The sequence below is a fragment of the Ruditapes philippinarum genome, unplaced genomic scaffold, assembly GCF_026571515.1.
Source record: "Ruditapes philippinarum isolate M1 unplaced genomic scaffold, ASM2657151v2 ctg1678_1_1_1_1, whole genome shotgun sequence".
Taxonomy (NCBI): Eukaryota; Metazoa; Mollusca; class Bivalvia; order Venerida; family Veneridae; genus Ruditapes; species Ruditapes philippinarum.
Genome location: NW_026861405.1, coordinates 245,525 through 263,552, shown reverse-complemented (window position 1 = coordinate 263,552; position 18,028 = coordinate 245,525). Strand labels below are relative to the sequence as shown.

Sequence of the window (18,028 nt, the reverse complement as noted above, 5' to 3'; positions counted from 1 at the left end):
ATATGTCTTTTTTGTTTGAACATATCCATTTCGCAAATTGAATTTAATAAATCATCGTTCCGCAAAGAAACATTCATTTCGATTAAACTATAAAGTAGTTCCTCGATCGCTATATTTCGACATTTTCCGTCAAACTCCGTACGCTTTAATTTAATAAATTTATTCTTTTGCAGTTTTGATACTAAGAAATAGCTCTTAATATCATTTTTCATAGTTTGATATTAATTTTGGATAATCTTTCAGGAATTTTTGCACATAGAATTTATCAGTAATTTTCTTAAATCTGGACTATTTGTTGTCAATGGAAACATGTGTAAACAGTTGTGAGTAATCGGGTCAACATGGAGGATAATTTAACGGGACCACAGAAATTTCCTTAAATTTACCATTAGATATTGTCAATAACAAATTCTTTTGTGGAATAAAGAAACGTGTGCTTTATATTTCAAGTGTCCACCTTAGACTAAAAAACTTTTAAGTGATAATTGGATTTTTAAGCTGTGAAACCAATACCGAAAATCAAAACAAAATGTCGACCGCTGCAATGGCTAGGACACTCACTGCAACCGTGCCGGTTGAACCCACTCTGCAGATGAGGTTACAATTCCCGAACCCACCTCAAGCTAAGAATTTGGGTATGATGAACAACAAACTGCGAAACAGATTAAGGCTTGATCCAACCCGTGCTTTGGAACCTGCAAGGAAGAAAATAGCAACAATTGAAGCACAGAGAGTAATGTCAGTATTTGAAGATACCATACAGAAATCTGAAATAATCACTCTGATGCCATTTATTGTAGAGAATCTAGAGAGGTTTCGAATTACGTTTGGTACAGAACTCTCTGAATTAATTGAGCATCATGCCGTTATCCTGGGTAGTTATGAAGACATCAAGCAGACGTTGGACAGGCAGATGAAGAGAAATGCTGCTAAGGCTAAAGCCAGGCAGGTAGATTCACCATCACGTTCATCAACCGTGTCACCTGATGATCCTGAAGGTAATCAAATGTTAGATGAAGATGAGGGAGCTGCTGGGGTAGCTTCACCTTCAGTTCAATCACAACAGTCTAGACCACGGTCAAGCCAACAAAGTTCAAGAGCCAGCTCACGCCGTTCTGGAAGAGAATCACAAAGTAGGTCATCTAGACCATCAAGCTCTGGAAGTGTTGATTCAAACTTTAGTATGGACAGCCAAATGGAACGTACAGTAAGAAGTCTAACAATGGTGGCACAGCAGTTAAATACCTCATGTAAGAATGTATTGAGGGCATTTCAACTGAATCCATCTGCTATGAACACTATTAAACACGAATATTCAAAAAGAGGACATACATCACAAGATTTTATAACCTACATGAATGAGCTAAAAGACATTCTTCTGAACAAACTTCTGACTACACCAGAGGAAGAGAAAGAAAGAATGGAGTATCTTCAAGAAATTTCAAAGCGTGAGAGAAATAATGCTGCCATTATTGAAAAACTGGAAACTGAACTGAAAGCTGCACAAGATGATAAAGATGAGGAAGTATGTTTCTTTGGAAAGATAATTTATTGTTTTGTATTATATAAAACACAGTCATACTGTGTAAAAGAGAGAAAAAAACAGTCATCACAGTTCAACAGGCTCAATTAACCTGAGTCTGTAACATTTTCAATTTTGCCATTTTGGGCATTTGTTATGGATTTCGTTTTCTCAGTTTTGTTGTGACAATAGATAACTTTATTTCTTTAATTTACTTCAGCATCTCTGTAAATATATATATATATGTAATGATGTGGAATTTAAATAGGAACAAAGCTTATGTTCTTAAAGCTTTGGCGTTATTTTAAAGATAATCAAGCCTATGAAATCGAAATGTGACATTTACATAATTAATATTGATAGTCCAAATATACCTTTTATAACTTGTAAAATTTTTTTTTTTTTTTGAGACAGTTAACAGCTTTTCAGGGTATGCTTCAAGTGTTAATTTTGTTTAAATCATTTATCAATTTTGTGTTCTAGATAAGAAAGAAAAATGATGTGATAAGAGGATTGAATGCAGATTTGAGGCAGATTCAGAAGTTTTCAGAAGACCACATCAGACGTGTTAATGCTGAAGCAGATAAACAGAAAGCTGCTGATAAGAAAAATAGTGAGGGACGTAAACAAAGGCTTCAGCAGGAGGTAACTCAACTGCAAACACAGCAGCAAAATCTTGTTTCTGAACATAGAGAGAACGAACAGGAACTTAGAAAGGTAAAATTCCTCAGAAAATACTGTTATGTGTATCCATTTGCAGCAAGTCCTACATGATAACTTAAATTAATATTTATGTAGTACCGTATATGTGCTTACAGTTCTCTGAACATAGTGTGCAACATGTAGATTTTGATACAATTTAGCATTTAGGCAGAATCAATATCTTTAAAATAAGAGGAAATCAAAGCCATTGTTGGATTATGTTTTTTGGTATCATCCTATTCTTACAATGAGAATAAAATTTCATTATATTACATTTTTCAAGTTGTGAATAGTTTATAATATAACTTCATTTCTTTGATGAATTTTGCAGAAAAAATTTAAAATTGAGACAGAGGTGGAGAATTGGATTCAGCGCTATGACCAGGATATGGGCGAGAGACAGGTAAATCTTCTAAATGAATTAATACTTTATTATATATAAAGGGGGCTGTCTTATTTTATGTTTAAACAAATTTTTTTTTTCATTCTACATAGTTGATTGAATTTAGCTAAAATATATGCTATGAAATTCATAAAACAGATTGCTTCTTTTTAATTTTGGGGTTGAAGATATAAAATGCTTTTGTTTTTAATATTGCTTTTTGGCATACAGTAATGCAACATACAAATGTAAGAAAAGGTGTTCTGAATTTTTTATGTCCCGTGATCCCAAGGTCAAGAGGGCATATTTTTTTGGTCTGTCACAAAGCTTAACATTGTCCTTACACCTACATAGGTGCATGCATGTCTACCCCTAGCACACGTAAATGGCATATGATCAAAAGTCAAGGTCATTGGTGTCAAGGCCTCCAAGGGGCATGATATGCATTCAAACGGTGTTTGTTCAAATTAAAATCTATGTGAAGGGAAACTATACATTTTTGCTTGACCTGTATTGATATGAGATGATGGGAAAGAGTGGATTAAATAGAAATAAACCTTGAATTACTAGTATGTATATATGATGATATTGGTATGTTACAGGACGAGTATGAAGAGATTGATACAGTTTACACTGAAGAGAAGAAACAGCTTCATGAATTAGAGGAACGCTTCAAAACTCTTGAAGCTGAGTACCAGCAGATCATGGAAGAGCGCCGTCTGGCTAGGGAGCGTAGAGAAGCTGCTGAAAGAGAGCTTGCGCTCATGGTCAAAGCATCAACAACCATCCAGGCATTCTGGAGGTCATTCAAGGTCAGGAAGGCTCTCAAGGCTCGCAAGAAGAAAGGTGGAAAGAAAAAGAAATAAACTTATAAAAAAGTGTCTGCATTTGGTCTTTAAAAAGACCTATGATATAGTTTTATAAGTTTTATTTGATTGTGCATTTTTTTATTATATTCATCTCACAGTGAATGATAGTCTTAATTATGAAGAAGATATATAAGAAGTTATTATGTAAATATGTTTTGTCTGTGATAAAATAACAAAAAAAATGAAATTCTTTTATCTGTTGTAAATAAATTCTCAATCCAATTCAGATCTTTATGTTAAAAAGAGCATGATTGTTTGCAAATCATTGTTTCACCTTCAGTAGTGACTTGTAGATATATGATAGTACTATTTTCTGCACCTTTCTGGCTGTATCCATATTAACTGCAAGTAAGTCTTGGTCATGAGCAATTTGAATAAATACAATTCAGAAACCGGACGTTTAAGGTATGACAATTGACAAGAGTTCAGAACAAGCTTATAACTTGATACTTGTACACTGTGTACAATGATATTAGCATAAGTCCTGATCAAATAGTTAAAATAAAAACAATATACCTTTTCCTTTGCTAACTTTCTCATCATCATAGTGTTTGTAATCTCCGTTTACATTTGTTATTGTTGATGGTAGCTCTAGCGTATGAAGTTGACACCATTTGTGTTAAGAAAATTTATACAACTGTGTTGCAAATTTTCAATCCAGAAAAAAAGACATTTAAAAATTGTATTTGGAAATTTTCAATGAAGAATACTAGTAAAGTATATAATAATAGTGAAAAAACTTTATGAAGGTGAATGCTTAACTATTTTACGATTGTTTAAGAGTTTTATAAAGTATTATGTGATATAAATTTGTTACAAAGTTCTGTTATATCTGTAAGCCTAATAAATTATTATCATAATAAAAGTATGTAGTGTTTTTCTTGTGAACTTAGTAACAAAACATTTGTATGCCCATACTTGAACCATCAGTCCAAGCAAACCAGAGGGCAATTGTCTGTATTGCTGGGTACTTCGCCTTATTGGGTATTTTTAACAAAATAAGTATAATTGTCATCCCATATGAACATGTATCAGTCAGGGGGATGCACATATACCATTCTGTAATTGTAGAAACTAACTCAAGCCAACCTCAAGTGAGCTCGACAAATATTGACCTGTTGTATGGTTATATACAATTAATGTCTAATAACTTTCCATCATTCCTTATAAAATGGTAAAAGCCATACCTTCCAATTTGCTTTTTAATAAATCCATTGACAGCACTTTCCCTTTATTAATTTCCTTTACATACAATTATTGAAAAAATATAGATAAAAATCAATAAAAATTAACCATAAATGCTTAAAAATCAATAATTTTGTGTATGCTGACACAAGAGTTGTTCCCCTTTTAAGATACTAAGAACAGCTATTACAAGCTTCTGCTCAAGTTAAATCTTGATTTAGTTTCTTATTAAATGAACAAATCAGCGCTGAAAAAAACACACTTTCTCTACAACAGTACTCACAATTACCTTGTTTTGCCATTACCATTTGTTTACATGCTTGGTAATGATTATTAATTTTCAGTCCTGTACAGCAAACTCATAATCCGTCATTTTAAATTTTGCAATTGAATTCATATTTATTTTTTTACTACCCTGGTATATTGAATATAGTTGCAAGCACATAGATGACACAACATTATAATTGTCATAATACCTGTATCATTATAATATCTGAATCATTATCATGTTAATACTTGTACATAAGCCATTTTGAATTCAAAATTTTGTTGGAACTACATGTGCAGGGGCGTCTGCATGTGGCCCAGTGGTTAAGGTCATTGACTTCAAATCATTTGCCCGATACTGTAGTGGGTTCAGATCCCAACAGGGGCATTGGATTTTTTTCATGTGAGAAAGCTATCCAGCTCGATTATGGAATGTCAGTGATTACCTGAAAATGCCTGAAATAAAGCACTGAGGGGCACCCTGATGTCTTTCTCCACCAGTAAAGCTGGAAAGTCACCATATGACCTTGACTGTGTTGGTGCCACATAAAACACAGCCGAAAAGAAGAACAACAAACTACATGTAGAATGATGGGACTATAAGAGCTAGAATATTTCAGTCTGTCACAATGGAGTCCAACATGGGTAGTATTAAAATTAAATTTATTAGCAGCAAATCCATGTGAAACTTTCAATATACATTATTATGAAAAATATAACAGAATATGATAGAATTTACTATTTCTGAAACCAAATTGACAAATTCATGTTAGTAATGGAGTAAGAGAACTTACATAATAAGTTATATATGTAGTTCACTTCTGTGGATAGAAAATACCTACAAAAGGCTAGATTTAATCACTGATTTAATTCAAGTGATAACATTTTAACCCTAGAACAATTGTCATAACAATAACGCAACTCTTAAGACATACTGCTACAGTGCCACCTGGACATGAATTACTAAATTTAATACAGAAGACAAAAGTATGTTTCTTCTAGCTGTATATACACATGCATATAATGTACAATCTTTAGTTTGAAATACAGTGCTTTGCAACATTCATCTGAACTCTTTAAATAAATATCGTTTACACCACTGGACTTATTTAAACAGAACATTACAGTGTTGAATTGTAAATATTTATTTCATTTTATTAACAAGTTTAAACTAGAAAATGCTGAGAAAATGTCTTTTTAATGTTTTTTTTTATTTCAATTTACCTATAGATTTCTACCCTGAATATTATTTTCTATTTACAGATTGTTTTGATGTCTCTGGTTTTTTTTTTCTGTACCTTGAACTAGATTCATTTTCATTTACTAAGTTGTTAAATTTCTCACTGTGAAGTCTACACTCTCATAAGAATCACCAGTATTGAATGGTCGTCATAAACAGAAATTTAGGCTACAGTTAATAGAATGGTGACAAATGACTGTAACCCAGAGCTGTCACAGCTGTTCACTAATAAATTCTTTTATATAATGTAAGTCTATCTCTAATAACTTTTTACTGCTATCGTTACGAAGTTTTTTCACTTGTTAGATTTTCATATTGTTGCGGAGTGAGGGATTTTATCTGGAATGCATGAATCTGTTTCATCTCTTCTTCTACTGCAGAATTTATCAGTCTAAAAAGAAAGAATATCATTATTATCATATAATATCAAAACATTATTAAATGAATACTGGAAAAAAAAGGAAGAATGCTTTATGGCAATGAATAGACACTTGTAGGTTAACATCAAAAACAACTAGATCAGTTAATTGAGTCTCTACATGATAAATATTGATAAAGCACAATATATCTCATAACCCAAACACCAACTTATTCAATATTTGATTGTAAATATTAACAAAAGAGCAATGATGGTCCAAGAGCGCTCACCTGAGGTCAATTGCTAGAAAAGGTATTTTCTTAAGTTTTCAAGGCAGGAGGTCATTGAGTAACAATGCAGCAGTTATATTTTACCCGAGATTCTGATAAAGGCCCACTAGGGGATGCTAAATGTCAAACGTTTATAAAAGATTGTTTCCCCATTATAATAGCTCACTGTAACAAAATTATGTGATCCTGTGGTAGGACTAAGATTTAAACTCCAGGGCCAAAATTCACATAAATTTGATGGAATCCACTAGGCACTGTCACATGCAAAATATTTAAGATCTAAGACATGTAATTTCTTAGTAGAAGATTAAAATGCATTTTCCTATGTAAGTCTATGTGTATGTAAACTAAATGACTGCAATGGGCTTGGTCAATTTCAACAACAGAGACACCATATATCTTTGTAGAGGATAAGTTGATGCTACATGCCAAATGTATTTAAGCCTTGGGCATTGCAGTTTCTAAAAATAGGATATTAAAGTTTCATTTTAAAGCCTATTTACAGCTCCTGGGACCTTCTTATGCATCTGACTACAAAATTTTTGAAGCGGGTCACCTATGGATAACTCTAGTGCAGTTTGGTCAAAATCCACTGTTTGTTGTTTCAGAAGAGATGTTGTTTATTGAAAGAAATTGTAGATAACTTAGGACAACATGCCATTACAAGAGCTCACATCTTATGGAACGCCGGGACTGTCTTATGCTATCAATATTTTTGCTATCTTCTGAAATGATGATATTATTTTGTCATTTAAGCATATTAACATGTGCAATGTACATCATATCTCGTCTACAGACAATGCTGACTTGTTCAAACAGCATGTTAACTTGTCAGCTAATCATTATGACATGTGCAGACAACATGTTAACTTGTCAAAGTATCATGATGACTTGTGCAAACGACATGTTAACTTGTCAAAATATCATGATGACTTGTGCAAATGACATGTTAACTTGTCAAAATTTCATGATGACATGTGCAAACAGCATGCTAACTTGTCGAATTATCGTGATGACATGCTCATAATACCTTAACAAGTTAACATGTGTTTTGCACAAGTCATCACGATTCTTTGACAAATTAACATGTTGTTTGCACAAGTCATCATGATAATTTGACAAATTAACATGGCATTTGCACAAGTCATCATGATACATTGACAAGTTAGAATGGAGTTTGCACAAGTCATCACGATACCTTGACAAGTTAACATGCTGTTTGCACATGTCATCATGAAATTTTGACAAGATAACATGTCGTTTTCACAAATCACCATGATACTTTGACAAGTTAGCATGTTGTTTGCACATGTTATCACGATGATTTGACAAGTTAACATACTGTTTGCACATGTCATCATGAAATTTCATGAAATTTTGACAAGTTAGCATGGCATTTGCACAAGTCATCATTATACTTGGACAAGTTTACATGTCGTTTGCACAAGTCATCATGATACTTTGACAAGTTAACATGCTGTATGCACATGTCATAACGATAATTCGACAAGTTAACATGCTGTTTACACATGTCATCATGGAATTTTGACATGTTAGCATGGCATTTGCACAAGTTATCATAATACTTTGACAAGTTAACAGTACGTTTTGACATGTCAGCATGATACAAGATAACATGTCATTTGCACAAGTCATCATGATTCTTTGACAAGTTCACATGTTGTCTTCACAAGTCATTCATGGTAATTTGACATGTTAACATGCTGTTTACACAAGTCATCACGATACTTTGACAAGTTAACATGCTGTTTGCACATGTCATCACAATAATTCGACAAGTTAACATGACGTTTGCACAAGTCATCATTATACTTTGACAAGTTAACATGGCGTTTGCACAAGTCATCATGACACGTTGACAAGTTAACATGCTGTTTGCACATGCCATCACAATAATTCGTCAAGTTAACATGTCGTTTGCACAAGTCATCATGATACTTTGACAAGTAACCGTGTCATTTGCACAAGTCAGCATTATACTTTGACAAGTTAACATGTTGTTTGCACAAGTCATCACGATATTTTGACAAGTTAGCATGTTGTCTGCACATGTCATCATAATAATTTGACAAGTCAACATGCTGTTTGTACAAGTCAGCATGTTCCTTTGACAAGACATGATATAAATTGCACTTGTTAACACGCTCAAACGACAAAATAATATCATCGTTTCACAAGATATAAAAAACATTGATTACATAAGACAGTCACGGCGTTCCATAACATCTGATCACTTTGTGTTCAGGTGAACTAAAAAACCATTTGAATCAATGGTCTCTAAGGACTAGAAAGGAAAAAAAATTAACAACAATGAGACTGATGAAGTACACTTTTCTACAGAACACCTGCTGACATTGTTGTCAATATTACAAAGTTCTGTCATTATAAGAATATTATTTACTTTTGAATAATAGAAATACCAGTTCAAGTCTTAAAGGCCCATTATGCCTCAGAAATGCTATCATTTTTATTTCACAAAGACTTCAAATTTTTGGTATCTTGTTACAGATTCTAAAAAGAACTCATATAGATGAACTATCTTTGCTTCTTTTGCTTTGTTGGCCATTGGTATATTTATATGGAAGTCAAAATACTTCTTTTGTTTATATTTTGCTACCTTTAGGACACATTACTGCACATTCAGCCCTACTTTCTTTAGCTGTTAAACAACTAACATTCTCTAAATCCATTAGTAAAACATTATTCAACACATGTTTGACATTTCTAAAGACTTGAATAAATATAGATTTCCGAGGCTTAATGTGGCCTTAAATAAAAGAAATCATCTTCCTGTATAAAGGCTAGCCATAACTAATCAACTAAGGAAAAGAACAACTTTTTAATGAAGAATAAAAATTAACTTTATATAATCAACAAACCTGTGTCTTTGTAACAGCGGCATTCCTTCAAACTTTGGAGAAACTACAAGTGCTTGAAATTTCGCACCACATCCATCTGATGTATCAGTTATCTTCTGAAAATACAACCAAGATTAACAGACGAGGTCAACATAGAAGTAGAAGTAGAAGAAGTATAGCTTACTTGCACATTTTCAACACAGGGTCTGTGAATCGGTGCACAATGATTTGTCATAAGGCGCACTTGACTATGGTGGCTGTTTTGTGCCATGTAGTATTTTTGCTCTGCGAGGGACAGACTTAAACACAACAAAGTCACCGATTTGTTGCACTTTACCTTTCGCTTTGCAGGGTGCCTGACACGCAGTGGAGCTGAAGTACAACAAAGTGGATACTTTGTCATATTTCCATGTTTTCGCCAGGCGCTTGTGGAATGAAAATACAACATGGCACAAATCAGCCACCATTCTTCACAGATACAACAAATAAAAGAAGTATAGACATTGAATTGGACATTTTAAAGAATGGACAATTTATAGAGATGGTAATATAAGGATTTGCCCCACTGACAATTTGCCCCATAATGACTCACCCACATGAGCGATGATTCGCCCCACTTTAAATTAAACATTCTTTTTATTCTTTTGCATTAAAAATGTTTATCAGGTTTGAGTATTTTTGCATTTATTTGGTATACTTTTTACATTGATTTAAAGATTTATTAAAAATTATCAGTTTAACAGAACTATACAGTCTTACTAATTTTATTTGTATACTTTTTAAAAAAAATTTATGTAACTTTCACAGTTATAAGCATTAAATTTTACATTGAATGTTGTATATAAGTGAAAGTTGTTTAATTTACACATATTTACATGTATCTGTTTCTTATTAAAGCAGTCCAACTAATTGTACTGCGCAACGAGATATTGTGCTTTTTTTGTGTCTTGGCAATATCTCGCCTCTATGTTAAAGCGAGATTTTGCCCCAGAACGAAAATATCTCAGAATCAAGCTTTGGCCCGTCAAAATATTTAGACTACTTATTAAGGCAGATTGTTATACAGTGTTGACAATAGCTTGAATGGTATTTTCCAGTAATTCTATTTATGCTAACATATATGTTATGTTGTTTTAATGTTGATAAACCAAACAGTTAAATATGTTATGTTGTTTTAATGTTGATAAACCAAACAGTTAAATGATCAATTTCTCAGTTCTTTAAGATAGATACCAAAACAAACATTTAATGTTCTCATTTTTAAATTTTGATAATAGAAAGGATGCTTTAAACAATTCTTTTAAAGTGAGGCAAATCATCACTAATCTGGGGCAAATCATCACTTAATTTGGGCCAGAAGTTATGGGGTGAATTGTCGTTTGGGCGATTCATTATTAATTCATAAAAATGAATTTCTGACTAAATAATAATTAATGATATTGTTGTTTAATGATAATTGTTTATCTACATGTACCTATTATCATGACCGCTTCTGTTCTTAAAAATCAACAAAGAGAATATTTTACTTCACAAATATACCAAAACACACATTTAATCTTATCATTTCTTAAATTACCCAGGTACTTTTTATAATGATAAAGATTATTTACAAATGTATGTGGAAGTGGGGCGAATTGTCACTAATCATCAATAAAGTGAGGCAAATCTTTATGGGGCGATTGTCAGCTCTGCCAATCAATGCATTACATTATGTCTCGGCTATTTTACAAGAGAACAGAACTTGGATTATTGATAGCTAAAAGTTGACAATACATAGAGGATATTCAAGTTTTTTCTATAAATACATGATTTATTTTCATTGAGTGGTATGAAAATAAATATTTCACGAGTGGCGGTAGCCACGAGTGAAATATGGTAATTTTCATGCCACAAGATGAAAATAAATCATGTATTTATAGAAAAAACTTGAATTTTCTGTTTATTATATACATTTTTCTCTTTTTTGATATTAAAATTTGAAAGATTTTCCTGTACTGGCAGAATTTAAAAGAAAGTAGTCCGGCAAGACACCAGTGAAAATACGGAAAATATGTTTCACTGCAGTGAAAAATAAATTTTTACAGTGAAAATACGGAAAATGAAAATACGCATTTTATTTCATCAATATTTCTCAATATTTCATTTATAAGTATATAATAAACTGTTTATCTACATCAAGTTACAACTGATCAAATTTATTCAAAGAATTTATATGTAGATACCCAGTGGATCTATGCAATATTACTGCATTTTAATATTTTTTTAACACAGACCAGTTAACTATGTGAAAGCAGATCTAAATGTTTAAAAAAAAAGTGGATTTCATTTTCATGACATGTCACAGATCCATTCAAAATTAAACAATATTTAAAATGGTAGACAGACGTTTCACTATTTGAGACGGTTCACACCAAGACGTTTCACTACGGAGTGAAATGTCTTCAAGACATTTCACTCCTTTTTTGTACTAATATTATTCTGATACTTGTGATATACTCATATAGACCTTGGATTTAATTAAAATGAATTTAAAGGGGGATTTCGCTTTTTGTCAATGATTTCAAACTCAGTACTTTATGTTTTTATATCATAATTAGTTCAGACTTTTGTTTTAATTGATTTTTTCTATGTTATTCTATTATCCCTTAATTCATTATAAATTGAATTTTCTCATGTTGTTACTCTTAGTCTTATAATAAAAATTTATCTTTCATTTAAACCTCTTATCATTCAACCCATAATTAAATGATAATCTTCTAATAATTCATCATACCTGTTAGTCCTGTATGTCCTCATTGAAACCAATGTATTCACTCCTAATAACAGGAATTATTCAAAATACCGTTTAAACAGAACAAAATTCACTTTTCTGAGCTGATACTATACTGTATAGTTTTTATTATTTACACATTCTGTAACATTACTTAAACTGATATTAATATTGTGTTAACATTCATAAATTCTTATTAACAATACCTTCAAAATCAATAAAATGAAACATTTCATTGAATATCCTTTTAATAATAAAAATAAACGACAAACAAAAATGGGAGTGAAACGTATAAACAATTGACAAAGTGGGAGGTGTGAATTGTCTTGGGAGTGAAACGTCCCAATAGTGAAATGTCTTGGGAGTGAAAAGTCTGGCATTCATTTAAAATGAATTATTGTTGGATCAAAAATATAAAAAGACCCTTTTGACTCAGCCATACCACATGTGTCACTTCAATACAACTTTTTATCTTCTCTTCCAATACATCTGTAGTTATAACCATTTTTGTAAACTGGTAAATTAACTGGTAAAGTGAAAGTACACCTCAGTTAGTAAAAAATACGACACATTATTCTCACGATTCACCGAAAGACGGAAATGAGCGGACAATTCAAATATTTATGAAATGATAAACAAAGAATTCACTTGTAGAAATAGCTAGGCAGTTTGACTGCATCTCATTTATGTCATTTTTGATTGATGAAGGTAACATAGTTGGTTTTAAAACGTAAACTTTTCATGGATTTGTGATCATGTTTAATTGTTATGGTCCGACTTGGACTTTGTTGTTATTTTTTTTGTAGATCTAGATCTATTCATTACTCAGTTCCTTTGATATCACGGGTTCTATGATATTACAGTATTTTCATTTTCTGTGACTGCATGTAAAAGCAACACATGTTGATAATACTTTTCTTAAAACTGTGACACTAAATCACATCTATAACATAGATCTGCCAATAAATTGATAATTTTTAATTTTGTGAATAATGAAAAGAACTGCAATAAATTTCGGGCAGATCTACAGTCTTGGAAAAGGATCACTTATTAATTAGAAATAAAATCTCATTCATTTTTTAGCAATCAGGTCAACTTGTTTGTGGTCAACTCGTCCCTTGGTCAACTTGCTACTTTTGGTCAATTTGTCCCGGTCATGACTAAATAGATCTAGTAAAATACAGAATATTAATTCATATTTGCGAATATGAACGCGAGTACGAAATATGAATATAATTTTCTTAAAATCAGCTCTTGTGTGATTATTTACGTCAACAGAGACTATTAATTACTTGTGTCATATGTATTTTAATGAAAGAAAATAAATTCTGATCTTTTGGTTGTAAATTAATTACTGTGACCAAAAAGTTATCTGAATCAATATGAACGAGAATGACGAACATGAACCTAACTATTTAAACAGTATATAAAATAGCTTTAAATATACTGCATTCATTCATTTTTTTATCAATTCATTAATGTATTATATTGCTTTTGAAACACATAAAGGTACTTAAGACTTTTTCTGAACTAAAAATCGGAACGTTTTGGTAAAGAGCCGAACTTATTTGGGAAATTTGGGGCTGAAATGACTCGAAATCCACTTAAAGGAAAGTGTTGATATACATGACAGTCAGTTTCTTTAGAAATTTATATATAAACATAATATACAGAACCCAGTGTCAGTTAATACAAATTCAGTATTTGATTTGATACTCAATGTCAATGATTCTTATTTAACTTTCTTTTTATGTGCCTGTCTGTTGAGCATAATAATGAAAATGTTTCAACAATTAAAACAGCATGCCTCCATATTCATGTTGAAATTTGAAAATGTATTTAAAAATAAAATATTGTGAAGTGAACAAAGAAAGTAATTTACACATTGCAAACACTTTTTGAAACAGCATTTACAATCCAAGTAAAATTAAAAAAATAACAAAAAGACAATTTAAAGTGGGCAAAATATGCAAAAATAGCATAGACTAAGAAATATGGTGATAAATAATGTAAAATCAGTCATTAATTATACATAACATGTAAATTATTTCTTGAATTTTGAATCTTTTTACTTTTCTTAAAATCTTAGTATATTATTCTCAAGTTTAATTATCTTGAAATATTTTGGCTCATGTGGCGGCATGCAGCTTTAAATTGCTTATCAATAGTATCATAAGGTAGTTATTATGTTTAACTTTTAACTCATATTTATTATATGTATGCCTGAAAAAATTTCGGGCATATATTATACCCCCTGGCGTCCGTCCGTTAGCAATTTGGTTTCAGGAGCATAACTTCCATTTGGCACACAATATACAAACTTCATAGGTTGATTGTCCATATCGGGTAGAAGACCCCTATGGATTTTGGGGTCACAAGGTCAAGGTCACTATTACCTTAAAACTGAAAACAGTTTCCGGAGCATAACTTAAGTTCCATTTGGCCCACAATATTCAAACTTCATAAGATGATTGTCCATATTGGGTAGAAGACCCCTATTGATTTCGGGGTCACAAGGTCAAAGGTTAATATCAAATGACCTTAACATTGTTAACAGTTTTACAACTGTCAAACTTCATAGGATGATCACTTATATTGAGTATATTAATTATATGCCCTAAAAAATTTGCTTATATTATGTTATACCCCTGGCGTCTTTCAATCCATCCGTCGTAGCATTCTTACTTACAAGATAACAACTTGATGTTGGTGCTTTGGAAACAGCAACTGTATATATATGAAGGTTCTTCAGCTTTAAAGAAGGATTGCTTTTTGAAGCAGTTAATACTTTATTTAATTCCCATGTCTTACAAATGCTTCATCCTAAAAAAACAGTTTCCGGCATATAATGCTCCTCCTAGCGGTGCTCTCGTTATTTTACATTTCCTTACCATTATTATTTTTATTTTTGTGAAAATAGATAGCAAACAAGAATGGATGACTCAGCAATAGAAAATCGTATAAAGTTGTTAGATGACCTGGTACAGAGTAAAGTGGATTGTGATGATAATACAGTGAAGACGGCTCTCGTTGCTAGAGATGGTTTATTTGATGCTTTACTAGTCCTCGTAGATGAATGCGCTAGATACAAACATAACAAACATGTTGCTGCTTTCTTAAAGAAATGTAATCATTTATAAAATATATATCACATCTTCTTGCTCTACATGTACATGTCAGATCACTCTCAGGGTAGGTTCATATACTACCTCATCAGGGATGAGCCATTGTTTCCTAGGGCAAGAAACTTTACACTCATTGCTCAGTACTGGTTGGTTCCAGGAACAGATCCCAGAGTGTATAAGCTATAAGCTTTCTACATAATCAAATTAAAATAAATTCTGTACAAACCAATATATGTATATGTTTTTGGTACATGTAGGTGTCATTTTCATGTTAGACAAGGCAGATTGTTTAATAAGTTACTGAAAAGTCATAATTTTCTTTAGAGAAAATAAAAGGTTATTCATTGATTAATACATTCTCATATTATGTATGATTTTAGTATAATTAAGTGTAATTCTATAGATGTAGTAATGGTGCCACTGTGCATAAATCTAAACTTGTTGACTGATAAGAATAAAATAAAATTATCTTCTAAGATTGATTCTTTAGCAGCTACAGTAAGCTTCAGCTTATAAAGTGAACAAAACTTTTAAACCATTTCAGATGAAAGCACATTGAAGGAGGTACAGAGATTGAAAGTTAGTGCATCAGATTTTGAGGTTAAAAATGTTATAGGAAGAGGTCATTTTGGAGAGGTACAGGTGGTCAGGGACCGACATACAGAGACAGTTTATGCTATGAAGACATTGAGGAAACAAGAAACACTGGCTCAATCAGAGGTTATCAAGTCACTTTGATATCAAATTTTTACAAAACATTTTGATATTGATAAAACATAAAATTGACATTGACCTTTCCAAATATAGGTGTTCATAAGATTGCAATGCTGCTATGAAAATGTAATTGTTATATGTGTTTATTTGAATGTTTGTTTTTTAAATGTCTCAGATATCATTTTATGAGGAGGAGAAAGAGATCATGGCTCATGCTACCAGTCCATGGATCACTAAGCTACACTACGCTTTCCAGGATGCTCATACATTGTACCTGGTGATGGAGTTCCATGCTGGCGGTGACTTGCTCTCATTACTGGGCAGACATGATGATGTTTTTGAGGAGAGGATGGCCAGATTTTACCTCGCTGAAATTGTGCTTGCTACTCATGATCTTCATCTAATGGGATATGTTCATAGGTAAATTGTATGATACAGAATATGATTTCTTTTCAAGTTTTGTTTCTATATAAACAAAATCTGATGAAGGGAAATAGCAGGCTTGTGATTCAGAGAACATATGAGCAACCAGTATTAGCTCACAGATTTTGTTACTATTAGCCTTAGGTGTTTATAGAAATAAAAAAAAGTAAAATGAAATAACAACATGTACTGTTAAGCTGGTTATACTGTCAAGTTTTACAAACAATCGTACAAAGTTACTTTCTAAACCTTTAAAAACCTGTGGCTTTGCAATTGGGAAAGTAAAGGCAACATTTCCAAAGTTAATGAAATTAAAATATTTAAAATGTTTTCATCGGATAAGAATATTAAAACAACACATTTGTAAAATTCATTAAAATCAATTTGTAAATATATTATCATGGGAAGGTTTCAATAATAAAGTAACAGAGCTTTATCAATTTTCAGATAATTTTTAAGGCACTTTTAATTTTTCAGGGATCTTAAACCAGAGAATGTTCTTTTAGACACTCGAGGGCATGTGAAACTTGTAGACTTCGGTTCAGCTGCAAAACTCTCCAGTAATGGTTATGTAAGTTGATATGTCCGAATCAATTAATTGTTCGCTAATTTCTATTTTCAGTTCAGCTATTTGAATAACTCAAGAGAATATCATATCTTAAATATTTGACTATTTTGATATGTTTCAAATCATAAGTTGGCGAATTCAACAACAAATTAATTCTGTATTAATAAAATCCAATATGGCCACTAATTTCAATCTGAAGAATATCATGGTCATGTTATGTTTATAAAGTAAATATTTTTACAAAAAATCCTAAATTGCAAATTTGGCAAAATAAGCAAAAATGAATCCTGAACGAATATAATTTTGATTTTACAGTATATTTACTGGTAATAATTTTTTTGTATCAGGTATCATCAAAGATGCCCGTAGGAACACCAGATTATGTTTCTCCAGAGCTACTGAATGCCATGAATAATGATGTAGTGAACAGTTACGGTGTTGAGGTGGACTGGTGGTCACTCGGTGTCTGTATGTATGAGATGTTGTATGGGAAAACACCGTTCACTGATGACGCAGGTTCAATGGTCGCCACATATTCTAATATCATGAACTATGAGGTAGACATTTATTTCCTTACAAATTTCATTCTTCTTTATTTATCAGAATGATTGAAACTGGGCATGATTAGAAAATTTTTCAATGTTTTGCGTTCATATGATGATTTTTTTCTATTATATATAGTCATATGCCTGACACTATATATCCTGCAAAGGGAAATTTAATTTAGGTTTTGG

At 31.9% G+C, this 18,028-nt stretch overlaps 3 protein-coding genes across 3 annotated transcripts in view; 2 read left to right on the top strand and 1 right to left on the bottom strand.

Annotated features, from left to right (window-relative positions):
• The first annotated feature begins 302 nt into the window (after nt 1–302).
• Nucleotides 303–4,340, top strand: LOC132715520 (dynein regulatory complex protein 10-like). Its single transcript, XM_060698532.1, has 4 exons — nt 303–1,525; nt 2,006–2,239; nt 2,556–2,627; nt 3,209–4,340. Exons 1-4 carry the CDS (start codon nt 530–532, stop codon nt 3,470–3,472), a joined length of 1,566 nt encoding a protein of 521 aa, XP_060554515.1. The 5' UTR covers nt 303–529; the 3' UTR covers nt 3,473–4,340.
• A 1,233-nt stretch (nt 4,341–5,573) lies between these two features.
• LOC132715519 (bolA-like protein 2) lies at nt 5,574–13,065 on the bottom strand. The gene is made up of 3 exons (XM_060698531.1): nt 12,907–13,065; nt 9,716–9,810; nt 5,574–6,558 (listed from the first exon to the last, which is right to left on the bottom strand). Exons 1-3 carry the CDS (start codon nt 12,967–12,969, stop codon nt 6,450–6,452), a joined length of 267 nt encoding a protein of 88 aa, XP_060554514.1. The 5' UTR covers nt 12,970–13,065; the 3' UTR covers nt 5,574–6,449.
• LOC132715512 (citron Rho-interacting kinase-like) overlaps nt 13,038–18,028 on the top strand; it is a 41,744-nt gene continuing 36,753 nt past the window's right edge. The window contains exons 1-6 of the mRNA XM_060698518.1: nt 13,038–13,172; nt 15,385–15,590; nt 16,134–16,309; nt 16,479–16,723; nt 17,204–17,297; nt 17,642–17,851. Coding sequence (XP_060554501.1) covers nt 15,398–15,590; nt 16,134–16,309; nt 16,479–16,723; nt 17,204–17,297; nt 17,642–17,851 — 918 coding nt within the window. The 5' untranslated portion in view covers nt 13,038–13,172; nt 15,385–15,397. The remainder of the gene's footprint in view (nt 13,173–15,384; nt 15,591–16,133; nt 16,310–16,478; nt 16,724–17,203; nt 17,298–17,641; nt 17,852–18,028) is intronic.